The 22,771-nt window shown below is 36.3% G+C and overlaps 1 protein-coding gene across 4 annotated transcripts; it reads left to right on the top strand.

Moving 5' to 3' along the window:
* The first annotated feature begins 87 nt into the window (after nucleotides 1-87).
* Nucleotides 88-22,703, top strand: LOC131778761 (uncharacterized). 4 transcript variants are annotated; one of them, XM_066159571.1, is made up of 21 exons: nucleotides 88-289; nucleotides 2,575-2,613; nucleotides 3,733-3,781; nucleotides 4,201-5,407; nucleotides 6,265-6,527; nucleotides 7,063-7,330; nucleotides 7,963-8,070; nucleotides 8,967-9,068; nucleotides 9,466-9,555; nucleotides 10,248-10,349; nucleotides 10,783-10,884; nucleotides 11,278-11,367; nucleotides 12,011-12,112; nucleotides 12,582-12,683; nucleotides 13,100-13,192; nucleotides 13,865-13,966; nucleotides 14,461-14,571; nucleotides 16,333-16,443; nucleotides 17,072-17,170; nucleotides 17,781-21,896; nucleotides 22,564-22,703. In XM_066159571.1, exons 3-20 carry the CDS (start codon nucleotides 3,764-3,766, stop codon nucleotides 21,875-21,877), a joined length of 7,167 nt encoding a protein of 2,388 aa, XP_066015668.1. In that variant the 5' UTR covers nucleotides 88-289; nucleotides 2,575-2,613; nucleotides 3,733-3,763; the 3' UTR covers nucleotides 21,878-21,896; nucleotides 22,564-22,703. The 4 variants fall into 4 exon arrangements, with proteins under 4 accessions (XP_066015668.1, XP_066015669.1, XP_066015670.1 ...); XM_066159572.1 differs by lacking the exon at nucleotides 22,564-22,703 and having other exon boundaries at nucleotides 16,396-16,443; nucleotides 17,781-21,877; XM_066159573.1 differs by lacking the exons at nucleotides 12,582-12,683; nucleotides 13,100-13,192; nucleotides 13,865-13,966; nucleotides 22,564-22,703 and having other exon boundaries at nucleotides 16,396-16,443; nucleotides 17,781-21,877.
* Nucleotides 22,704-22,771: the final 68 nt, after the last annotated feature.

Below are 22,771 nucleotides of genomic sequence, written 5' to 3'. Positions count from 1 at the left end.
CCCAGCAACTGCCCGCATCATGTGACCAAAATAATTTAGAACTACGCACGCCCATAAAAATACTTTCTTTCAGAATTAATGCCGAAAGGTTATCTTTGACTGAGTTGACTACTTGCTAGGGAGCGTTTGCGTCAATCATGGGTTGAGTTCAATATTTCATCAGCTCGTAATCATGTCTTCAAGGGATTGGTTCACCGGAGAAGTTGTGGTCATCCCTTTTAGAGGCTTTTAGTAGTGAAAACCAGTGGCAATAATCAGCAACAGTTTACATGCGCGTCAGTTATCAAAGGTATTCGATTGAGGAATTACGATTTTTTTACGTTTCAGGACCTGTTCGATGCCACTTCCAGATGTAAAGATACCTTTGGTATCTTCAAATGTGTAGGTTGTTCTCAAGCAATTTATCGTGAGAAAACATACAAATTTGAAATATCAGATTCCAGCGTTCGTGAGGCCTTACAAATGTGCTGAGGTTGCAACGTTTGCGCCGACTGGAAATTAAACTGGCATAAAGCTCTTCTTCTTTGCTAATTCAAGGTTACTTCTTCCGAAGAAGCCCATTCAATTAGGGAATTTTGTTAAACTTTCCTAAGTTAATGTTTGAAAAGTGTGCGTAAAAAAATGTGCGTTTCGTCTCTGGATTTGCATTGTTCGTGCTTTCGTTGCATTGCATGTCTTTACAACTGTGAGGTGTTTTAAGGGAGATGGTACCATGAAACGTGGTACCATGAATTGTGTACGTTTTCGGTCCACTTGTCCGAATAACTGACGGATTAGCCGTTGTATGTGGAACACTTTAACTTTAGGATTGTGGAATTTCGTTCAGTTGAAATGCTTAGTAATCCACGCATGAGAAATGTGTTTCAAGTTTAAATTTGCATCTCAATGAAGACATTTGTGCTGCTGTACCCTCCCCCGCCAAAGCGAAATGGAAGCAAGGGAACCCTTCTTTGCTTCCCTCCTGTTCCCTTGCTTGTGCTGTTTCACTTTGAGGGGGAGGGTACAGCCACATGTACGCTAACATTTGTGGAGGATGATCTGTTCATTTAAATATGAATTTATCTTCCATAATCAGCAGCTCACTCCTGAAGTAGAAGGCAGAGTGAATAAACTTCTGGGTTGTGTCACAAACTTTGATTGTCTCAGTGTGAAATTAGAAATATTTGGAACAATTCACACATTAAGGTCATGAGATTAAAGAAAATGATCACCAGCTAAAGAAGCTCTTGATTTTTAAATAAATTCTCCTTGTTAGAACCTATAAAATGTATAGAGCACAGTATGGAGAATATGCATATTGATGTTAGGGTGTAAAGGGTTAAGAATTAAAGTACCCTGGTTGCTGGTCATGGAAGGGCTCATGTGAAAAATCTTTTCTCACTACTAACAGGACAGATAAGGTGAACATATCCAAATGTTTTTTGGTTCAATTAACTTGTGTAATCATGCACTTTGTAACATTTTTGGGGTTTGATGAGAGGAGGTTTTTTTTTTTTCATTGATTATGGATGTTCCTTTCTCTCAATCATATTCAGTGTCCATTTTATGTCTTTAAGTACATTTGTATTTCCCTATTTTTCCCACCTTTCACATTGCTGATTCATGATTTACTTTGGAGTGAATCAGGAAACATCTGCTCTGGGGACTTGTCTGAAATCACTTAATTACTTTTTAAATGATTCAGCCTCTATGGATGTTAGTGTCCAACCACTCCATATATATAGTGATATGTCTCCTAGTTCTAGAATGCTATTATGTCATCAGGTTGGTTGGTATAAAGCAGATTCCTAGTTTCTTATTGAGCCATAACAGGCTAAAAGGTTTCTTTTTCTCCCCTGGAGGGTTGAGGAATTTGAATCTTGCCTGGATGGGGTGAGGAATTTGAACCAGAACTGTCAAGTCTTTCCAGCAAAATAGAAATGTTTTATTTTTTAGTATGGAGGTGTTTAAAGGTATGAAGTTTTCAAAAGTGCAAATGCTTGAGGAGTTGTCAGGGGGGGCAGGAGGAATGTTGAAACTTTAAATTGATTAAAGCATTACTGAGGACTTTGAAAAGAAGGCTCAGTCAGTTGAAGTTTTAAAGGAGAAGTCAAGTTCATTCAGAGCATATTCTGTGGGAATGAATAAACTTCAATTTCAAACACTTTTTGCATTTCATGACAAAAATTATTGGATCGCAAAGTATTTTTGGGTTTTCAAAAAAATTATTTGCAGTTCCAACAGTTCAATCAGGATGCTTAATTTTTTTTAGACTTGAAAAACTTTTAAACTACCATAAACTATGTTTTGGATTTCAAAAATATATTGGAGTTGTCTTTTATCGGCTTCAGTAGAATCCTGATCTCTGCAATTGCTTAAATTACAAGGTGTTACCTTTAAGGATCATTTCTGCGATTGAATTTCATCCACAGGTCAAAAAGAAATTTATTTCATTGAAAATCTTGATAATTTTTTCTTATCATAAACATAAATGGCTCTCTTTCCACAATTTCTGACTTTTATAACATGCCTTTCCAAATGCAGAATAGGTGATGTATTTAAACATTCTTTCTTTTATTTTCTCTATCTGTTTAGGATGTATGAAGAAGGAGGTGGTCAGATGACTTGCTATTGGTATGTTCTGATTTCATTAAAATTGTTCTTGATTGTCTGTATTTGAGAGGAAATGATTCATTGTACAGTGCCTACTTTTAGGTACATTTTCACTACCAAATTAAGGTAGTACTAAACACCACATTCAGTGAATTTTGTCTCAAATCATTAATGAAATATTTACTGACAGATTTGTTGGAATGACTTGAAATTGTCACATGGAATATATCATTTTACTCATAATCTGGGGAAAAACTTTTATTTTGCACAGTGCCTTGGAATTTGAGGAATTTCATGGAATTAGGGGGTGTGTTTAAAAGGCCATTTTGGAGAAAAATCTTCTGTAAATCCAAGCCAATTTCTACTACTACTCAAAATGGTTTGGCACATGCACAGAGATGATGGTGATAAAGATTTTCAGAGCAGTCTGCCAAGTAATATTCAATTTGACAATTTTACAATCCCATACCTTCTCATTTGGAAAATTTTCGCAGACCATGGTATACTATGCTGTAAATGTTGCTCGCCACCAGGAACCACAAAAATACAACATGGTGTGGGAATTAACAACGTTCAATCTAACATGGTGTGACAAAACAAAATCTGTGGTTATTCACTTGCCTATGGTTGGGATGTGTTTCCAAAATTGGAGATTTCATCAAAATTCTCAGAATAAAAGGCTAAAAAAAATGTATTTGTGTTTTTGTTGCTTGGAAAGTGTAAGTAGTCAGCTACTGTAGAGCTCTTTTTTGAGTTCAATCCATGATAAGATAGCACTTTGTTTTTCATTGTCACATTGTTACTTAGGAAATGGACATATCAGAAATGTCATCTAAAGGAAATACCTTGTGAACAGCAAACACCATTAGACCAGGATCTTATCTTAATTTGCTGCAAGATTTGTCCTTGGAAACAAAACTTCTCATTTTGAAAATGGGCCGTTTTCCAATCTTAACATTTTGCAAAGAGGCAACTTAAACAATGATCTGAAATATATGAGAAAATGAAGGCTTCCCAAAAAGGTCAAGTTAGCCTTTGGTACTGCCCTAATAAGTGGTCTCAACAACATTCCAAGAGGAAATAGAAAGCTTATTAAATAGACTCAGTAAATTCACATTTCATATTGTTTTTTTTTTCCAGCATAATTTTTCAAAATTAAAAGCTTCCTGTGATGTCAAGGCTACAAAAGGTAGTAAGAGGAATCTAAATCTGTTACAAATACTAACCTTTGATTTTGACAAAAACATTCATTTACCCCCTTATTTTTTCACCTAAATGTCTTCAATGAAACTACATGTACCAATTTCAAAGTGAGTTGAAGAGGAAGATCCTCTTCAACTTGCTTTGAAATTAGGATAATTTTCAATTTCCTTATAACTGTAATGTTTGTTATCAGTGACAGTGATAGTGTAGATCTTCAAAGCAACTTAAAGCTTTCCTGGTTTAAATTTGTCTCAATCTACATGTATCTGACTTTTTGGCATAGGATAAAACTCAACTGCAAGTTTACAAAAGAATTGACATTACATACTGAGTGGACATCTATTAGTGTGATTTATTCTTATTTTGCAGTTTATTGTCAATACCATTCTTGTTTTGTTGTTTTAGGATTCCACCATTCCTAGTGTAGCCTCTACATCACAGGAAGACCAGGAAAGTAGGACACTGAAGGTCACTTTGCTAAGTAGTGAGTGGAGATCATCAACTGATGGGGACTTGTCAACTATCAACCGAGAGCTGGCCATCCAGTTAGCCAAACACCCCAATGTGGATGTTAGTATCTTGCTTCCAAATTGCAGTGGAGAGGACAGGAGCAGTGCTGAAAGTCACAATGTGAAGCTCATTGAAGCAGATAAAGTTCCTGGTGTAGAGCCAGTTCTTTGGCTGTCATCTCCGCCAAGAAACCATACAATGGACTGTGTCATTGGTCATGGAGTACACCTTGGCCGACTAATTCCATTCATCAAGAAAAATCCAAATTACAGTTGTTGCAAATGGATTCAAGTTGTTCACTCTGCTCCTGAAGAAGATGGAATGTACAAAAACATTTCAGAAGGTGAAAAAATGCAAAAAACAGAAATCCAACTCTGTAAAATGGCTGATCAAGTTATCACAATTGGACCCAAGCTGGCAGAAGTTTACAAGCGTTACCTTTGTCCAGTTAAACAAGAGGAAAATGTTTTTGACCTTACTCCAAGCATTTTCTCTGAATTTTTGGAAGTAAAGCAAGCAATTAAAGAAAGAAGAACATTCTTTATTCTTGTAATTGGAAGTGGTGACAGCTGTGCAGATTTCAATGTCAAAGGGTACGATATAGCTGCCAAAGCAATTGCTGAGTTGAAAGATGAATCTTACAAACTCAAGTTTGTCTGTGCAGCTGGAGTTAAAGGAGATATTGTAGCAGATAAGTTGCTCCACCATGGTATTAGTTGTAATCAGCTTATCATTCGTAGCTTTGATGATAGCAGAGAAGTGCTGGCTGACTTATTCTGTGAAGTGGATCTTGCAATAATGCCATCAAGGACGGAAGGTTTTGGAATAAAAGCTCTGGAAGCGTTATCTGCTGGTCTGCCTGTACTTGTCAGTGGTAATTCAGGACTTGGAGAAGCTCTGAAGCAAGTGCTTTTAGGCTCACAGAGTGTGGTAGACTCTGAATATCCTAAAGACTGGGCCAGAGAAATCAAGCGTGTCCGTCAGAAAAAGAGAGAAGTGCGACTTTCAGAGTCAAGTCTTCTGCGTGAAAAGTACTTGGAGAAGTATAGCTGGGAGGTGCCTTGTAAGAGTCTTGTGATAAAGATGAAGAAGCTTATCTTTGGTAAATTTACTTAAATTTAAATGTTACAGCCTTAACTTGTCTCATAACTGATAAACCAGGTATACTGGTAAAATGTTGAATCAGCCTTGAGTTGACTTGGACCTGTGGTTACCATAAGTTTTTTTGTAGACCTGAATCAAACAGTCAAATAGTTTAAAATGGTAAATACTCGGGAAAGGTAAACTTTCTTGTTATGTAATAATCTTACCTACAAGGTTAGGAACAGTGTTTCAGAGTTGAAATATGTACTTGGTAAAGTGCATTTGCATGGGAAATATTTTCTGTAGTTATTTTACTCAAGACATACATGTAAAGCAGGTACTGTTGAACGTTGAACAAGCATGGTCAACTTGGTTGGTGTCTTAATTTAGATTGACCTTTTTTAGATTAAAAGGAAAAAAATGAAGGATAAGTATAACAGGGTCAGAGTTCCATGCCAAGTCTTTTGTGTGAATGATGCTCAAAACAGGGAAACCTGTACAAAATGTCAGCTTTAAAAGCCTTTACAGAGGCCATTTTACGTTATCAACTCAGTTGATAATACTTAATTACCCTGTTATACTCTTCTTTCAATGCAGCACCAAAGTTGCTTTAGAAACTTACCCCCTTCGTTAAAATCCTCTTGTAGTTGACCTTACTCAGTATACCTTTGTTGTCACACAATCATTTTGCCACAAGTTCTTGGAAAACATCTTAAGCTTTGAAAGCTGTTGTTCCCTCTGTTCCCAAATACTAAATTCTCAACCTGTGTAGTTCTTTCTGTTTTACTCTTGCACCATATGCCATGATTTTGTCAGCAACCTGTCATGTACATGTATAAGAATAAAGTAATGATCATTAAGTTGTTTTTCTTTTAGGTGGGAATGAACAAGTCATCCGTAACCTTCAACAGTGGCAACAGAATGCCAGTAGATATAAGAACAGCAGCAACACAGACCCACTCTCAGACTTAGAGAAGATTGCATCAGAAAAGGGCTATAAGATTTCTGACAATCAAGGGTTAGGGAATTGTATGTTCTATGCCTTGTCAGAGCAACTGGAGACTGTCAAAGGAGTAAAGATCCATCATTTTGAATTGAGGCGGTCCTTAGTTCAGTATCTAAGAGAGCACCCAAAACAGGTGAGTATATTTGGTAAAGTACATGTAATGTCTAGAACAGATACTACAAATGTATCTTCTGCTCCACATTCAAGTTAAATGTGAGCAATTATTATTAGAACATCTTCAAGGTCTTCAGTGTACATGTATGATACATAAGTTGAAGTTGACACAATTTGAAAGGACAACTTGTCTTTGTTTCATAACAATGTCCTTCTTTTTTGTTTTAACTTATTGCTATGTTTTTTTAGAACAACTGTGGCAAGTATAATGCTGATGAATTTGTTTATAATCATTCATTTAGATCAATCCTTTTTTGCTATTAGAATTTTAAAGATTATATATCATGATGTTAGTTGTAAAAATTACTCAATCCAACGTATACAGGGAGTACTATTAAGGACTATTGAGCCTAGTTACTAAAGAGTCTTGTATTCATCTGTGAATACTTTTGAAGGTAATACCTATTATATAAAAATATTACCATACTGAATCATTACAAGTCGCTCTATTGCTATTAATATTACATGTTATCTTGTTGGACTTTCTCTTAAAGGTGGATGGAACAGATCTGTTTCACTTTGTTGATAGACACACAACGTGGGGTGATTACTTAACAGACATGGAACAAGATGGCACTTGGGGTGATCATGTGATTCTCTGGGCTGCAGCAAACTGTTATCAAATAGCCATTCATGTGATTAGTAGTCTTCCAGGCCATAGTGAGGTAATTATCAAGCCAGATTGTCCATTTGACCAAAGCAAGCATCTTGTGCTGGGACATGTCCATGAAGTACACTACGTCAGCCTTCAGCCCTTGCAAGGTATAGATCAAAACATAACACTTTTAAAAATTGGCCTATCTATGAAATTTGTAAACAAGATATTTTAAATATTATAACTGAGTGCATTCTCCAAGTGTATTTAACTCCTATACAGTTACAAGCCGTACATGTATATATGAATTATCATTTCATAAAAGCTTGCAGAACTGACTGTTTTGATATATCTGTGATGTGAACAGACCTCTCTAACTTGTACGTGTACTGTTTGTTTTGTTGATCCATTTCACTGGTCTTGTGATATTTACTCTGACTAGAGAACTTTTTCTTTCTTCTCTGATCCTTTCTTTTTATGAATGTAGATTGCGATAGCAGCATTCGTCTTTCGTAACAACTTTTTTCTTCAAACAAAGAGTTATGTCAAGTAAGAGAAGGGAACTAGAGGCAGAATCTGATTTGAAAAGTTATGACATGAGGATCTTACTTGATTTTACCAATATCAAATTTTTAATTTATTAAGTCTATGAGAACTTATTTTACATGAGAAACTCAGTATATTCTAATGATATATGTGGTTCCTTCACTACTACTAAGACAATCAAGCATGATCTACTTGCCACTGCATGCTGTTGGCAATCGTCGTTAATTTATTTTGGTGCATGTATGTTTTTCAGAAATTAGGGTAACTATACCAGGGAGGGATAAGAGACCAGCACCTGTCAGTACAGATCAACCTCACAAGCAACTCAGGAAAGAGTTGACTAATCATGACTACTGTGAAGGTAAATTGTGAGGGCATGAGGTGAATAATCCAATCCAAATTCCTTCTATCATTTGTAGTTCATGAAAGCAAAAGTGTTAATATTGGTTGGTTCTTTACAGGCATTTTTGAAGACAATTTCCTTGTTTTCCCCTCTGTAGATTTATCTTTCTGTTCAGTTAAATGAGACATCAAGTTTACCCTATTGGCATATCCAGTTTTGACCACCAGACCATTTTTGTTGAAAAATTTTCGTAGACAGTTACATAATGGTATATGAATTGCTTGATTTCTAAATTGCATTACTTAACTTCAAAATTAGAATTAACTCTTCTGTAGCTTCACAATAACAATTGGAATATATAGTAAAACTCAGATTCACGAGGAAAGTTTTTAGAGATGTTTCAGCATGACTCATGCCATCATTAGTTTAATGTGTTGAACCCTTGACTTTGTTGTTACATGTTGCATGCAAATATGTAATAAGTTTAAAGCAAAAACAACATTTGTAATTAGTACTGTAGTTACAATAGTTGAAATATGTAATAATTACTGTGCACAAATGTAGTGCTTGGAAAGAAAGCTAAGCAAACAAAAAAGTACAATGTTGCAACAAGTGTAAAATGTTTAAATTTTTGGCATTAAGTTGTTATGGCTGAGTCTTGTATCTGAAAGCACTCAGCTGAACATTTTTGCTTACAATTTGGAAAAGAACACTTGTTTGCTTCCACAGGAACACACACACTGGACTTCTAACAAATTTCTTCAGTTTTACTCATTTCAAATACAAGGTCTTATTTATGCATTGGTAGATAGAATAAAATAACATCTGGTGTGGAACAAGATTTTAAAAACCTTCCAAATGCACCTCAACTCTAATGTGTCTAATTGGTATGGTTGGTATCTTATCCATATCAGGCCAGAACAGACACCTGTCTACTGAACATGATCAGTATAAAGTTTCTGGGGGAAGTTCAACATGTTATACAGGACTTGTTCAGCAGAGAAGTCATCCTCAGGGTAAGATGGGAAAAGTAACTGGAAAATTTTTCACCAAACAGTGAGCATGATATTGTTTAGCATTTTCCAGCTACTGTACATCAGGAGCTTGTTAAAAATGTTGGATTTTGACTGGGTTCTGTAGTTCTTGCAGTTACTATTTCCAGGCCTCCCTCTAAAGTTCTTTGGCTTGCTTGCTAACATGGCAGCAGTTAGTTTAATTACATTTATATAACTATATAACTACAGTTTTCTTAGATTAAATTTCCTTAAACCTGCCCACTGACAAGAGGTAGTAGTATACCCTATTGGCACCTTTGCATTGCTTCAAGTGTAAGTTTTCACCTAACACTTCATAAGATGTTTCCATTTCACAGAGCAGTTCTGGGTTTAACTGTGGTTTGTGTCTACTTTAAAGGTTCCTCAAGCTATGGCTTGCCTGCTCCTGTAGCTGTGGATTATAGTCAGGGGAATCTTCATGCACCCTTAGTAAATCTCAATTTTGAAGGTAGTCAAACCTTACACAGAGTTAATATGGAAATTTTGTGATGATTTGTTTTTAGAATAAATTGCAGTTACTGTTAGTAATAATGACTGATAACTAGCTTTTTATTGGCCATGGCTCTGGTTAGATCTTTTGTCAAATACTACATGTAGAGTACCCTTAATGGGTTTTATAGCCAGACTTCCATGGTGAGATGAGAAAGTTCATTTGCATACATATTTATTACAGCTGAATGCCAATAACTCAATTCTTCAAGGGAATTGAAAATAAGGGAAAAGGTGTCTACCATTTTGCCAATTCATATAGTACATATTTTAAGTGAATTTAATTACAGAGAATTCAAGTGAAAATGGAAAACTAAAATTACAGCAGGAAACAGGCAACGAAAATGTTTTGGAGTGCTGTTTACTGTTTGTTTTGATGTGACACAAGTGGCTCAATGTGATTTGAGTTATGGAGTGTAAAAATATATAGAGTATGACCTGACAGCTGGGAAACAGAAGTTGCTTCAAGTTAGTGGAAAGTTCAAGTTATTGAGGATTTGAGTTACCAAGGGTAAAATTGTAGTAAATGTATGAAGGTTATCCAGGAGGGAAGGGTTGAGTCAGTGATGGGTTGAGGTATTGGGATTCAACTGTATCTTACTTTAACCCCAAAGTGTCTAATTGGTATGTTTGGTATCTTACTCATATCAGGACAGAAGAGACATCCATCTACTGAGCATGATCAAAACTCATTTGCTGGGGCCAGTTCAACATATTACAGAGGACTTGTTCATCAGAGAGGTCATCCTCATGGTAAGATGGGAGAGTAAATGGAAATTTTTTTTTACAGAACAGTGAGGATGATATTGTTTAGCAGTTGGCAACTACTGTATGTTGGGAGCTTGTTAGACTATTGCAGTTTGACTGGGTTTTGTAGTCCTAGTTACTCTTTTGCTTCTTTGCCTTGCTTGCTGACATGGTAGCAGTTTGAGAAGCAATTACCGTTTTGGCCATTAAAATTTTCTTACAGCTACTCACTGAAAAGAGGTATACCTTATCAACTCTTTACATTGCTTAAAGTGGCTAATAATAATAATATTAATGATAATAGTTATAATGATGATAACATTAATAACAAAAAAGGTTAATAATAATTAAGACTATTATGATAATAATAATAATAATAATAATAATAATAATAATAATAATAGTAAATATACTTATTATTGGTATTTTATCCATACAGGCCAGAATAGACACGTTTCTACTGAACATGATCAGTATAAAGTTGTTGGGAGCAGTTCAACATGTTATAGAGGACTTGTTCAGCAGAGAAGTCATCCTCAGGGTAAGATGGGGAAAGTCACTGGGACTTTTTTCACCAAACAGTGAGCATGATATTGTTTAGCATTTTCCAGCTACTGTATGTCAGGAGCTTGTTAAAAATGTTGGATTTTGACTGGGTTCTGTAGTTCTTACAGTCACTATTTCCAGGCCTGCCTTTAAACTTCTTTGGCTTGCTTGCTAACATGGCAGCAGTTAGTTTAATTACATTTAAATATAACTACAGTTTTCTTAGATTAAATTTCCTTAAACCTGCACACTGACAAGAGGTAGTTGTATGCCCTTTTGACACCTTTGCATTGCTTCAAGTGTAAGTTTTCACCTAACACTTCATAAGATTTTTCCATTTCACAGAGCAGTTCTGGGTTTAACTTGTGGTTTGTGTTTACTTTGAAAGGTTCCTCAAGCTATGGCTTGCCTGCTCCTGTTGCTGTGGATTATAGTCAGGGGAATCTTTGTGCACCCTTAGTAAATCTCAATTTCAAAGGTAGTCAAACCTTACACAGAGTTAATACAGAAATTTTGTGATAAATTGTTTTTAGAATAAATTGCAGTTACTGTTAGTAATAATGACTGATAACTAGCTTTTTATTGGCCATGGCTCTGGTTAGATCTTTTGTCAAATACTACATGTAGAGTACATACATGAGAAAAATCATTTGCATACATATTTATTACAGTTGAATGCTAATAACTTAATTCTTCAAGGGATTTTAAAATAAGGGGTAAGGGGTGTCTACTGTTTTGTCAATTCATACAGTACATATTTTAAGTGAATTTAATTACAGAGAATTCAAGTGAAAATGGAACACTAAATTACTGCAGGAAACAGGCAACGTAAATGTTTTGGAGTGCTGTTTACTGTCTGTTTTGATATGACACAAGTGGCTCAATGTGGTTTGAGTTATGGAGTGTAAAAATTTATAAAATATGACCTGACAGCTGGGAAACAGAAGTTGCTTCAAGTTATTGAGGATTTGAGTTACCAAGGGTAAAATTGTAGTAAATGGATGAAGGAAGTCCAGGAGGGAGGTTTGAGTTAGTGATGGGTTGAGGTATCGGGATTCAACTGTATCTTACTTTAACCTCAAAGTGTGTAATTGGTATGTTTGGTATCTTACTCATATCAGGACAGAACAGACATCCATCTACTGAGCATGATCAAAACTCATTTGCTGGGGCCAGTTCAACATATTACAGAGGACTCGTTCATCAGAGAGGTCATCCTCATGGTAAGATGGGAAAGTAAATGGGAATTTTTTTTACAGAACAGTGAGGATGATATTGTTTAGTAACTGGCGGCTACTGTATGTTGGGAGCTTGTTAGACTATTGCAGTTTGACTAGGTTTTGTAGTCCTAGTTACTCTTCTGCTTCTTTGCCTTGCTTGCTGACATGGTAGCAGTTTGAGAAGCAATTACCATATAGGTACTACAGTTTTGGCCATTAAAATTTTTTTACAGCTACTCACTGAAAAGAGGTATACCTTATCAACTCTTTACATTGCATAAAGTGGCTAATAATAATAATATTAATGATAATAGTTAATGATGATAACATTAATAACAAAAAGTGGTTAATAATGATTAATACTATTATGGTAATAATAATAATAATAATAGTAATAATAATAATAATAATAATAATAATAATAATGATAATAGTAGTAAATATACTTATCATTGGTATTTTATCCATACAGACCAGAACAGACACCCATCTACTGAACATGATCAGAATCAATTTGCCAGGGGCAGTTCAACATGTTATAGAGGACTTGTTCAGCAGAGAAGTCATCCTCAGAGTAAGATGGGGGAAGTTACTTGGTATTTTTTCAGCAAACAGTGAGCATGATATTGTTTAGCATTTTCCAGCTACTGTACGTCATGAGCTTGTTAAAAATGTAGGACTTTGACTGGGTTCTCTGGTTCTTACAGTTACTATTTCCAGGCCTCCCTCTAAACTTCTTTGGCTTTCTTGCTAACATGGCAGCAGTTAGTGTAGTAATTACCTTTTAATTACATTTAAATATAACTACAGTTTTCTTAAATTAAATTTCCTTAAACCTGCCCACTGACAAGAGGTAGTTGTATACCCTATTGACACCTTTGCATTGCTTCAAGTGTAAGTTTTCACCTAACACTTCATAAGATGTTTCAACTGTTTCCATTTCACAGAGTAATTCTGTATTTAACTTGTGGTTTACTTTTACTTTGAAAGGTTCCTCAAGCTATGGCTTGCCTGCTCCAGCTGTAGCTGTGGATTATAGTCAGGGGAATCTTCGTGCACCCTTAGTAAATCTCAATTTCAGAGGTAGTCAAACCTTACAGAGAGTTAGTACAAAAATTTTGTGATAATTTGTTTTTAGAATAAATTGCAGTTACAGTAATAATGACTGATAACTATTTTTTTTTATTGGCTACAGCTCTAGTTAGATCTTCTAGAGTACCCTTAATGAGTGTTATGACTACACTTTCATGGTGAGATAAGAAAGTCCATTCGCATACATATGTAATACAGTTGAATGCTAATAACTCAAACCTTCAAGGGAATGGAAAATAAGGGAAAAGGGGTGTTTACCATTTTGTCAATTCAAACAGTACACATTTTAAGTGAATTTAATTACAGAGAAGTCAAGTGAAAATGGAACACTGAAATACTGCAGGAATCAGGTAATGTAAATGTTTTGGACTGCAGTTAACTGTTTGCTTTGATGTTACGCAAGTAACTCAACATGGTTCAAGTTAAGGAGTGTAAAAATATGTAGAGAACAAATGACTTTACAGGAAACAAAAATTACTTCAAGTTAAGGAAGGGTTCAAGCTATTTAGGGTTTGATTTAGTGAGGGTAAAATTGCAGTAAATGTACAGGGTTAGGGTTAGGGAGGTTTGAGTGAGTGATGGTTTGAGGTATCAGGATTCAACTGTATCTTATTTTAACCCCAAAGTGTCTAATTGATATGTTTGGTATCTTATCCATATCAGGACAGAACAGACATCCATCTACTGAGCATGATCAAAACTCATTTGCTGGGGCCAGTTCAACATATTGCAGAGGACTTGTTCATCAGAGATGTCATCCTCATGGTAAGATGGGAAAGTAAATGGGAATTTTATTTACCAAACAGTGAAAATGATATTGTTTAGCAATTGGTAGCTACTGTATGTGTGGAGCTTGTAAGGCTATTGCATTTTGACTGGGTTCTGTAGTCCTAGTTACCCTTTTGCTTCTTTGCCTTGCTTGCTAACATGCCAGTAGTCTGAGGAGCAAGTACCATTTAAGTATTACAGCTTCCTCAAATAAAATTTTCTTACAGCTACTCACTGAAAAGAGGTATACCTCAGTGACTCCTTACATTACATAAAGTGGTTAATAATAATAATGATAACAAAAATGATTATGCATGTAATTTTTATTGTTTTTACAACTGAAAAGAGGTATACACCTGTACACTATTGACTCTTTACATGGCTTATAGTGGATAATTTCACTTAATGCTTGACAAGGAGTTTCAGTATAATTTATTCCATTTCACTGAGCAGTTTTAGATTAAACTTTTGGTTTACTTTTACTTTGAAAGGATCCTTGAGCTTTGACTCACCTGCTCCTGTAGCTGTGGATTATAGTCAGGGGAATCTTCCTGCAGCCTTTGTTAATCCTAATTGTCAAGGGAGTCAAACCTTTCCCCAGAGTAAGCATAGAAAATTTGTGGTCAATTTGATTTTAGAATAACACACAGTAAAAATGATTGATAACTAGCTTTTTATTGGCTTCTCTTTGTGTCAACTTTGTGTCATGGTGTTATATTAGTAAATTAGTTAATAATAAAGTTCAGATATAACACTGGCTGTCACTGGATGAAAGAATGTGCTCTATCAGAGTATAAAGCATAGAGCTGAGCAAACACCGTCCAGCCATCTGCCAAATTCTACCAAAGGCCATAATTTACAACATCATAACATGAACAGAGCCAAAAGTCCTCAAAGAGAAACAAAATGGACAGTCTGAGTTTTGAAAGTTTTCATGCTCAGTTAGATTGTAAGCTTATGTACAGTAATAAAATTACAGAAGTCTCCCCACTTAAGAAATGTAGAGAAATACTTGATTATGTCTCGTGTTTCTCCCTACTCTTCTTTTGTGCTCTAGCCACTTCCTGCATGCTTTACAGAAGAACAGAACACAGTCAAGGCTTCTCTATTTGTTAACCAAGCAATACATTTTTGTAGCTAATCAAACCGCTCGTTGCATTGGTTCATGGTAAACACCATTTTATGTAGCTGGTATAATTAATGAGTACTTGATCGGAGAAGAGGTCGGTAATTGTGAAGAAGAGCTCCCCAAAAAACCTGTCGGCCGACAGGTTTTGCCTGAAATATAGGCTACCTGTCGGCCGACAGTCGGCCGACTGTTGGTAATGTGTCGGTAACCTGTCGGTAGCTTGTCGGTAGCTTGTCGGTAGCTTGTCCGTGAAACGTTAACACAAACCGTTTGACAACTTGCTCGAAGCCATCGCAGAGTTCTGCCCACCAAACTAAGTTTACTTAGTTTTACAAACAAACGGCTCCTTTAGGAGCCACCAAATTAAAAAAAGTCTTGAACCGACAGAACCAACATGTGTATTGTTCAACATTAGATTAGCGGCGCGCGCCTAAATCAATTATCGCATCACGCATCCAAGTCTAATTATCGAATTGTTACGTATAGTATTTTATTACTTAACATAACGAGTAAAAAGATTCACAGTTGTATCATTTATTAAACTTGAAATTGGAAATAGCAATTCATCCCAAACCTGCAAGATAGATTACGATGCTAGCAACAAATACACACATACATACTTAACATACCATAAGAGGCCGCGTTGCATTGTTGGGCGATTTGAACGAAAGTGTTTGTATTGATACGTAGCTTATGGTTTTCAGAGTTTTTGGCCGAGTTTTCGATTAAATTATCTTCCCATGCGATTCTTAGATTGTCTGGTGTGTTGTAAATTACGCAAGTGATATATCCTATACGCATCTGATAACATTTTGGAAGAAACGTTTCTTTACATACTACCAACTTTGCCGTCGATCGGTAAGTAGGTGAAGTCTGTCGAGTCATACATCACCATTACGGATTGTTATGTCACGTTAACTGTTCGTTTTTAACACAATTTTTCTTTTTTCTTAACCTGTCGGCCGACAGTCGGCCGACAGGTTTTTTGGGGAGCTCTTCTTCACAATTACCAAGAGGTCAATGAGTGAGTGTTGCTTATAAACATTCAAAAGGGACTAGCAGTTGATTTTGGCATATGAAACTAACAGCCTAAATTCTACTGGTGATTTTATAATTTGAAATTGCAGCCATTTATGATTGTCTTCATAGTGGATACTTTGCTATAATAACTGGATACAAACACAGAATATAGACATAAACGGTGATTGTTTAAACTAATTTTTTTCTTCATAAGGTTCTTTTGGGTATGGTCTACCTCATTTGTCATGGGGGCATAGTCAATCTCTTTCTTTTTCAGACATTGCTAGAAATGAAGACTCCATTCATCAAGGAAGTCATACTCAAAGTGAGTAGACCTGCAGACCTGAGTAAGAGATCTTTTGTCCAACTGAATGACTGTTTTGGTGTTAAAAAGTGGTCAGCTTTGACAATAGTTTAAATTTTTTAATTTTTCTTTATACCTTATGTCTTGTTAAAGAACAGACAACTGCACTGTAACCATTACATGTATGTAGTAAACACAAAAGAAGTAAACATGAGTTGGTTTGTTAGCCAGCTGGTTAATGTTACCTCTGTTGGTAGAGCATTGCACTGGAATCACAGAAGTCAAGGGTCCAGCTCCTGTACAAGCCTGAATTTTTTTTTCAAAGCTTAATTTTCACTTCTGCTTATGGCTATAGTTTGGAGAATTTGATATTTTATCAAGATATTCATACATTAGTATAATTGCTCGGCTGATTGTGGAGATATGCATGCTCTGATTGCTTGAGGATTGCATCATATCTGCCTATAATCACCTTGCACAAGGGGATTATAACAGTTGATAGCAGTTGGCCCTAAACAATCTTTTGAGTGTTTATTACAATCATTATGATGATATTGAAAATTAATATTTTGTACATTACAGTGTTGATAGTTACCTATGTGGATTTATTTGTAAGTGTTACTTGTTACTTTTTTTTTTCCTTCTGAAGGTTCTTTTAGTCATGGTTTGTCACCTCAATTTGTGCAACAGAATCAGTGTTTGACTCCTGCCACCACCTCAACCCAGCTAGAGCTTACATACCAGAGAGGTCTGTTATAGGTCTACTTACAGTTATTTCTGTGATCAATAATCAGTGATTTATAGCAATTATAGTGAGCTTGCTTTACCAGAAGTTGCTAGATAATTGTAAATCATTAGCTCAAATAGGGCTTAGGTTTTCTCACCAGATCTAAATTTATGTTTGTTTGTCAATCTCTTTGACTGTCACAAGAAAATTACAAGATCATCAGCACACTCTTATTTTTACAATTCACAGGTATAATTTATATACTAATTCAAACTGCTTAAGCACAGACATGAATCTCTACCTGTTGGTAGTATTTCTCAAAACAGCTAATAATTACATGGACAATCAGTTTCCATTGTCAACTGTTACTCCGGGGTTCAAATTGTTTGCTTATCTCCTCACTGGAGTGTTCTGTCACATAGTTCTTCTCAGAGTCTCCTGGGAAGGATTCTTAAATCTTGATTTTTTAAATGGCTTTAAAAAAAACATATCATGGAGAATATCATTCTCATGCATGGTGAAGCCTTACTTGTGATTCTTTGAAGTTGAAATGTTCTTTTGAATTTTCAAACATACAAGGACTTAACATGTTTTAGGTAAGAGTTTAAAGAAATTTCTTCTTTGGTTTTAGGTAACCACCTTGCTGTTGTTTGCCAACTTCTGAAAAATGAGTACAACAGACGATCTCAGTTGAAACCACTCTTCTGGAATAACACCATTCAGTTGCCTTTGGAAGATGTTTACACAAGATTGAAAATTTTGCACAGAAGAAAACGGGATTTCCAGCTAGGAAACACTGAAGTGAACACGTCTGAAATTTTTAAAAATGGAGATGATGTCATTGTGCTTGTAGAAGGGAGCCCAGGAATGGGCAAGACAACTTTTTGTCTTAAAATTGCCCATGATTGGGCTAATAAGGCAACTTTGCAGGTGGATTCCTTTCCTCAATTTGAAGTAGTTTTACTGCTCAAATGCCGCGATATTCATGGAGACATAATAGAGGCCATTGATACACAACTTTTACCTGAAATTAAGAATGCAGAAGCTATCAAGACAGAGCTTATTGATTATATTGAAGATTTCCATTATGATAAAAAAGCTTTGATAATACTGGATGGTCTTGATGAGTTACCTGAGAAGTCAGAAAGTTGTGTGGATAGATTGCTTCATAAAAAGATTTTTCCATTTTGCCATATCTTAGCCACTTCACGCCAGGAAAGAGGAATTGTTGTGCGAAAAACAGTGAACTTCGATATGCTTTTACAAATTGAAGGCTTTACAAGAGAAGATGCTTTTAATTATATAAGGAAGCATTTTAAGAATGCAGGTCTTGAGAATGTGTCAAATGGAGAGAGGCTCATCAAAGAAATTCAAACAAACTCTTTCCTTGATGCACTATGGAACAATCCACTGAATTTGTTACTCCTTTGCATTGTGTTTGAGGACCATGAGGGAGAACTGCCATCTCATCGCACTGAACTTTACCAGATAATTGTTTGTTGCCTTTTACGGAGATATTGTGCTAAACATAATCTGGAGGCTCCTGCTGGTGATGAAGCTCTAATGAGGCACTTTGAAGACAGTTTTCTGGTTCTTGGAGAGTTAGCTTGGAGATGCTTGAAAGAAGATCGATTTTCGTTTCGTGAAGAAGAGTTGGGAGAATTTGAATCTAGACATGAGAGTCTTGCAGCTCGCACACTTGGTCTTGTGTTCAAGGAAGCCAGCTTAAGGAAGATTAACCCACAGCATGAGTATTTCTTCTTTCACAAGACATTTCAAGAGTATCTGGCTGCATTTTATCTGGCACAAATGCTATTGAAACAAATGGTTGATTTTTCTGAGTTGAACTTTTACAGGGATTTGGTAGAGAGTTACAGACAAGTGTTTGTCTTTATGTCAGGTATTCTGGGTGAGGAAGCTGGTCTTCTTTTTAAACAGATTGGCAAGAAGTTAAAGGATCAAAACTGGGACTGGTGCAAGTACTATGGGGAAGAGGCCACTTTCTTTCATGAATGTTTCAGTGAGAGTAGAAATTATGAAGAAGTGGCAAAGGCACTTTTCTCCTTTATTCCATTTCCACAGACCATAACTATTGACCTGGCAAACGAAGAAACAATAATTGATTATTTCATTATTTTGAATGCTTGCAAGGATTTTTTAGAGTTATTCCTTCCTGTTCATCTAGAGATAGTAAATACCATGGTGTCATATATGATCATTCCGGAAGATGGCCAATTACTAGATGATTTCCTATCATACTGCACAAGGCTACAAACACTTTCCTTTTCTATTTGGGATATGAAAGATGAGATAATTATAACTCTTTTGTGTAAAGTACTCAGAGTGGTCTCAACTGCATATTCCTTTACTCTTGAGTCAAATTGTTCCTTTTCCTCAGATGAAGTTGTGGCCATCAGTGACAGCTTGGCTGCAAATAAGTCCTTGACGAGCGTAACTTTCAAAGTGCCCTGTGGGATGTTAAAGGATTACGTCACCATACTTGACAAGGGACTATCTGCAGATACGCCACTGACATCCGTTGTATTCAAGATTTTTGGTTCATGGACAGAAACTGAAGCAGAACTCTTAAGAAAGATTTTATTGAACAGATCACTTACATCTCTTAGCCTTACTGTTGTTGAAGACATGTGTGATTCCTTAGCAACTTCTGTTAGTAAAGGACTTGTAGCAAATCCTTCTCTGAAGTCCCTTGCACTAATTGTTTGGGGAAAACTCAGCTACACTGATTTGAGTTTGTTAAAAGAAGGCTTTCTTGGAAACAATTCTTTGGAGTGTCTGCAATTAAAAGTGTTTGGTGAGCTTCCTACAAATTGGGTGAATATTTGTGGGACTCTACAGTCTACAATGAAGTCAACTACGTCCTTTACAGTGTATCCAAATGTTACTGGTATGGTTGGAAATTCCCAAGTAGCTTTCCTTTGCCCTTTCCTGAAAGAAAACCTTTTAGCTTTAAAACTAAATTCATTAACTGTCAACATCTGGGGAGAGTTAGATTGCAGTGGAGCAACTGATCTCTGTAAACTTGTGAGAGCTTCATCGGTTTCATGTGTCAATTTGAATTTGAACGGAATAATAACTGATAGCATTGCTGACTGTCTTTTCAAGCATTTTGACAAACTCAACACCCTGTCTAACTTGAGTATTCACATTCGAGGGGAGGTGATGGGAGACGGAAAGAACTCTCTTCAAAGGCTATCATGCAACCAGGTATATTTATTTGCATTGAATGTTCATTCCTCTAATTCCAGCAACAAGATTTGTAGAGACGTTTATTTAACTGCAGATGATTCTTCATCGCTTATACCAGTATTTACTAAAGTTAAGGATAGTTGTGTAACAAAGCTTAGTGTGAACATAAACAACCCTGGCAGCATCAGGGAAGACTGGAAATGCAACCTCTTTGAGGGTGTGGCAAAAAATGAGTGTTTAACTACATTGAACCTTGAATTCAATAACATTTACTCATTTACAATTGAAAACATGGATGCTCTGTGGGATGCTGTGGAAGAAAATGCCACATTAACAACAGTGAACCTTACAGTCAACAACTGCTGTGACACTGGTGGAGACCAGATATGTATTCTGGGTAATGGTTTGTTGAGAAACACGTCATTGACTACGCTGAGCCTTACAGTCAACAATTACAGTCACATGGAAGGATATTTGACAGATATTCTGGGTGATGGTTTGGGGGAAAACACGTCATTGACTATGCTGAGCCTTACAGTCAACAATTACAGTCACATGGAAGGATATTTGATAGGTCATCTGGGTGATGGTTTGGGGAAAAACACTTCATTGACTACACTGAGCCTTACAGTCAACAATGACAGTCACATGGAAGTAGATTTGACAGATATTCTGGGTGATGGTTTGGGGAAAAACACGTCATTGACTACGCTGAGCCTTACAGTCAACAATTACAGTTACGTGGAAGGAGATTTCATGGGTCATCTGGGTGATGGTTCGTGGAAAAACACGTCATTGACTACGCTGAGCTTTACAGTCAACAATTACAGTCACATGGAAGGAGATTTGACACTTGGTCTGGGTGATGTTTTGGGGAAAAACACGTCATTGACTACGCTGAGTCTTACAGTCAACAATTACAGTCACATGGAAGGAGATTTGACACTTGGTCTGGGTGATGGTTTGGGGAAAAACACGTCATTGACTACGCTGAGCCTTACAGTCAACAATTACAGTCACATGGAAGGAGATTTCATAGGTCATCTGGGTGATGGTTTGGGGAAAAACACATCGTTGACTACACTGAGCCTTACAGTCAACAATTACAGTCACATGGAAGGAGATTTGACAGATATTCTGGGTGATGGTTTGGGGGAAAACACGTCATTGACTACACTGAGCCTTACAGTCAACAATTACAGTTACATGGAAGGATATTTCATAGGTCATCTGGGTGATGGTTTGGGGAAAAACACGTCATTGACTACGCTGAGCCTTACAGTCAACAATTACAGTGAAATTAGAGGAGAGTGGAGACATATTCTGGCTGATGGTCTGACAAAGAACACATCGGTTGTTACCCTGAACCTTACACTCAGTAACTTGAATAACTTGTATGAAGACTGGATACATGGACTGGTTGATGCTTTGGTAACAAACATGTCATCAACTGCAATTAGCCTTGAAGTAAATATCTTTGGTGAAGGAAACAAAAACTGTGAAAGTATTTTAGCTTAAAGACATTTGGTAGATCAGTGTAAGTAGTTGATTCCCCTTTTGATAAATTAGTGGAGAGAGCTCATTCAGGTGTAAGAAGCTGGTGTAAAACCCAAGATCTCTCCCATAAGATGTGAATACATGGCCAAAGGGTGTGAACGAAGGCCCGTAGGGGGGTCTGGGGGCATGCTCCCCCAGAAAATTTTTAAAAATTAGACCCTCGGAAATGCATTTTCCTGCACTCTGAGGCACATTTTTTTAACTCTCTCAATCAAAAAGTAATGAAAATAAAATAGGGAAAAAACAATTATTAGACATTGTTATGAAAATGATGAAGAACGTGGTGTTAAGTGTCAAGTGGCTTTGCCTTGTCTCAAAGATAACAAGTTGTCATTTTTGTGGAATTCTGCATTGGCAGGTGTTAATTGATACATTCCTCTTATAACTGAGAATTACAGTCAAGTGGCCGACGGTTCCACAAAGTTAACTTCTAATAAGTTGTATTGGATTGAAGACCAACTCACCGACATCTCTACTTGATTTTATACATCGGCGAGTTGGCATTGGCAAGTTGAACCATTGGTGACTTGACTGGATACCATAACTAATAGCTTTATAGTATAATTGTAAAATTAATTGTTTCATGTGCATAAGTGGCAACTGAGTCTAACTGCTTGTTCTATTACATCTTTTGCTTTTGATACAAGGGCCCATTGATGGAAATTTGTAACAAGGAGTCAAGCATGTCATCTTTCAATGAATTTTGAAGCCTTGTCTTTATCCACTTCAAATCACTTGCGTCTCTTTCTGGCCAGGCATTAGTCACAGATACCTGACGACTACAAACTTGTGTCTTTTGATGTGAAATCACTGTTCACCAGTATTCCACTTCAATTGGCTCTACAGTGTACTGAA

The sequence above is a fragment of the Pocillopora verrucosa genome, chromosome 12, assembly GCF_036669915.1.
Source record: "Pocillopora verrucosa isolate sample1 chromosome 12, ASM3666991v2, whole genome shotgun sequence".
Classification (NCBI taxonomy): domain Eukaryota; kingdom Metazoa; phylum Cnidaria; class Anthozoa; order Scleractinia; family Pocilloporidae; genus Pocillopora; species Pocillopora verrucosa.
Note: the sequence above shows the minus strand (reverse complement) of the source record. Positions and strands in the feature narration are given on the sequence as shown.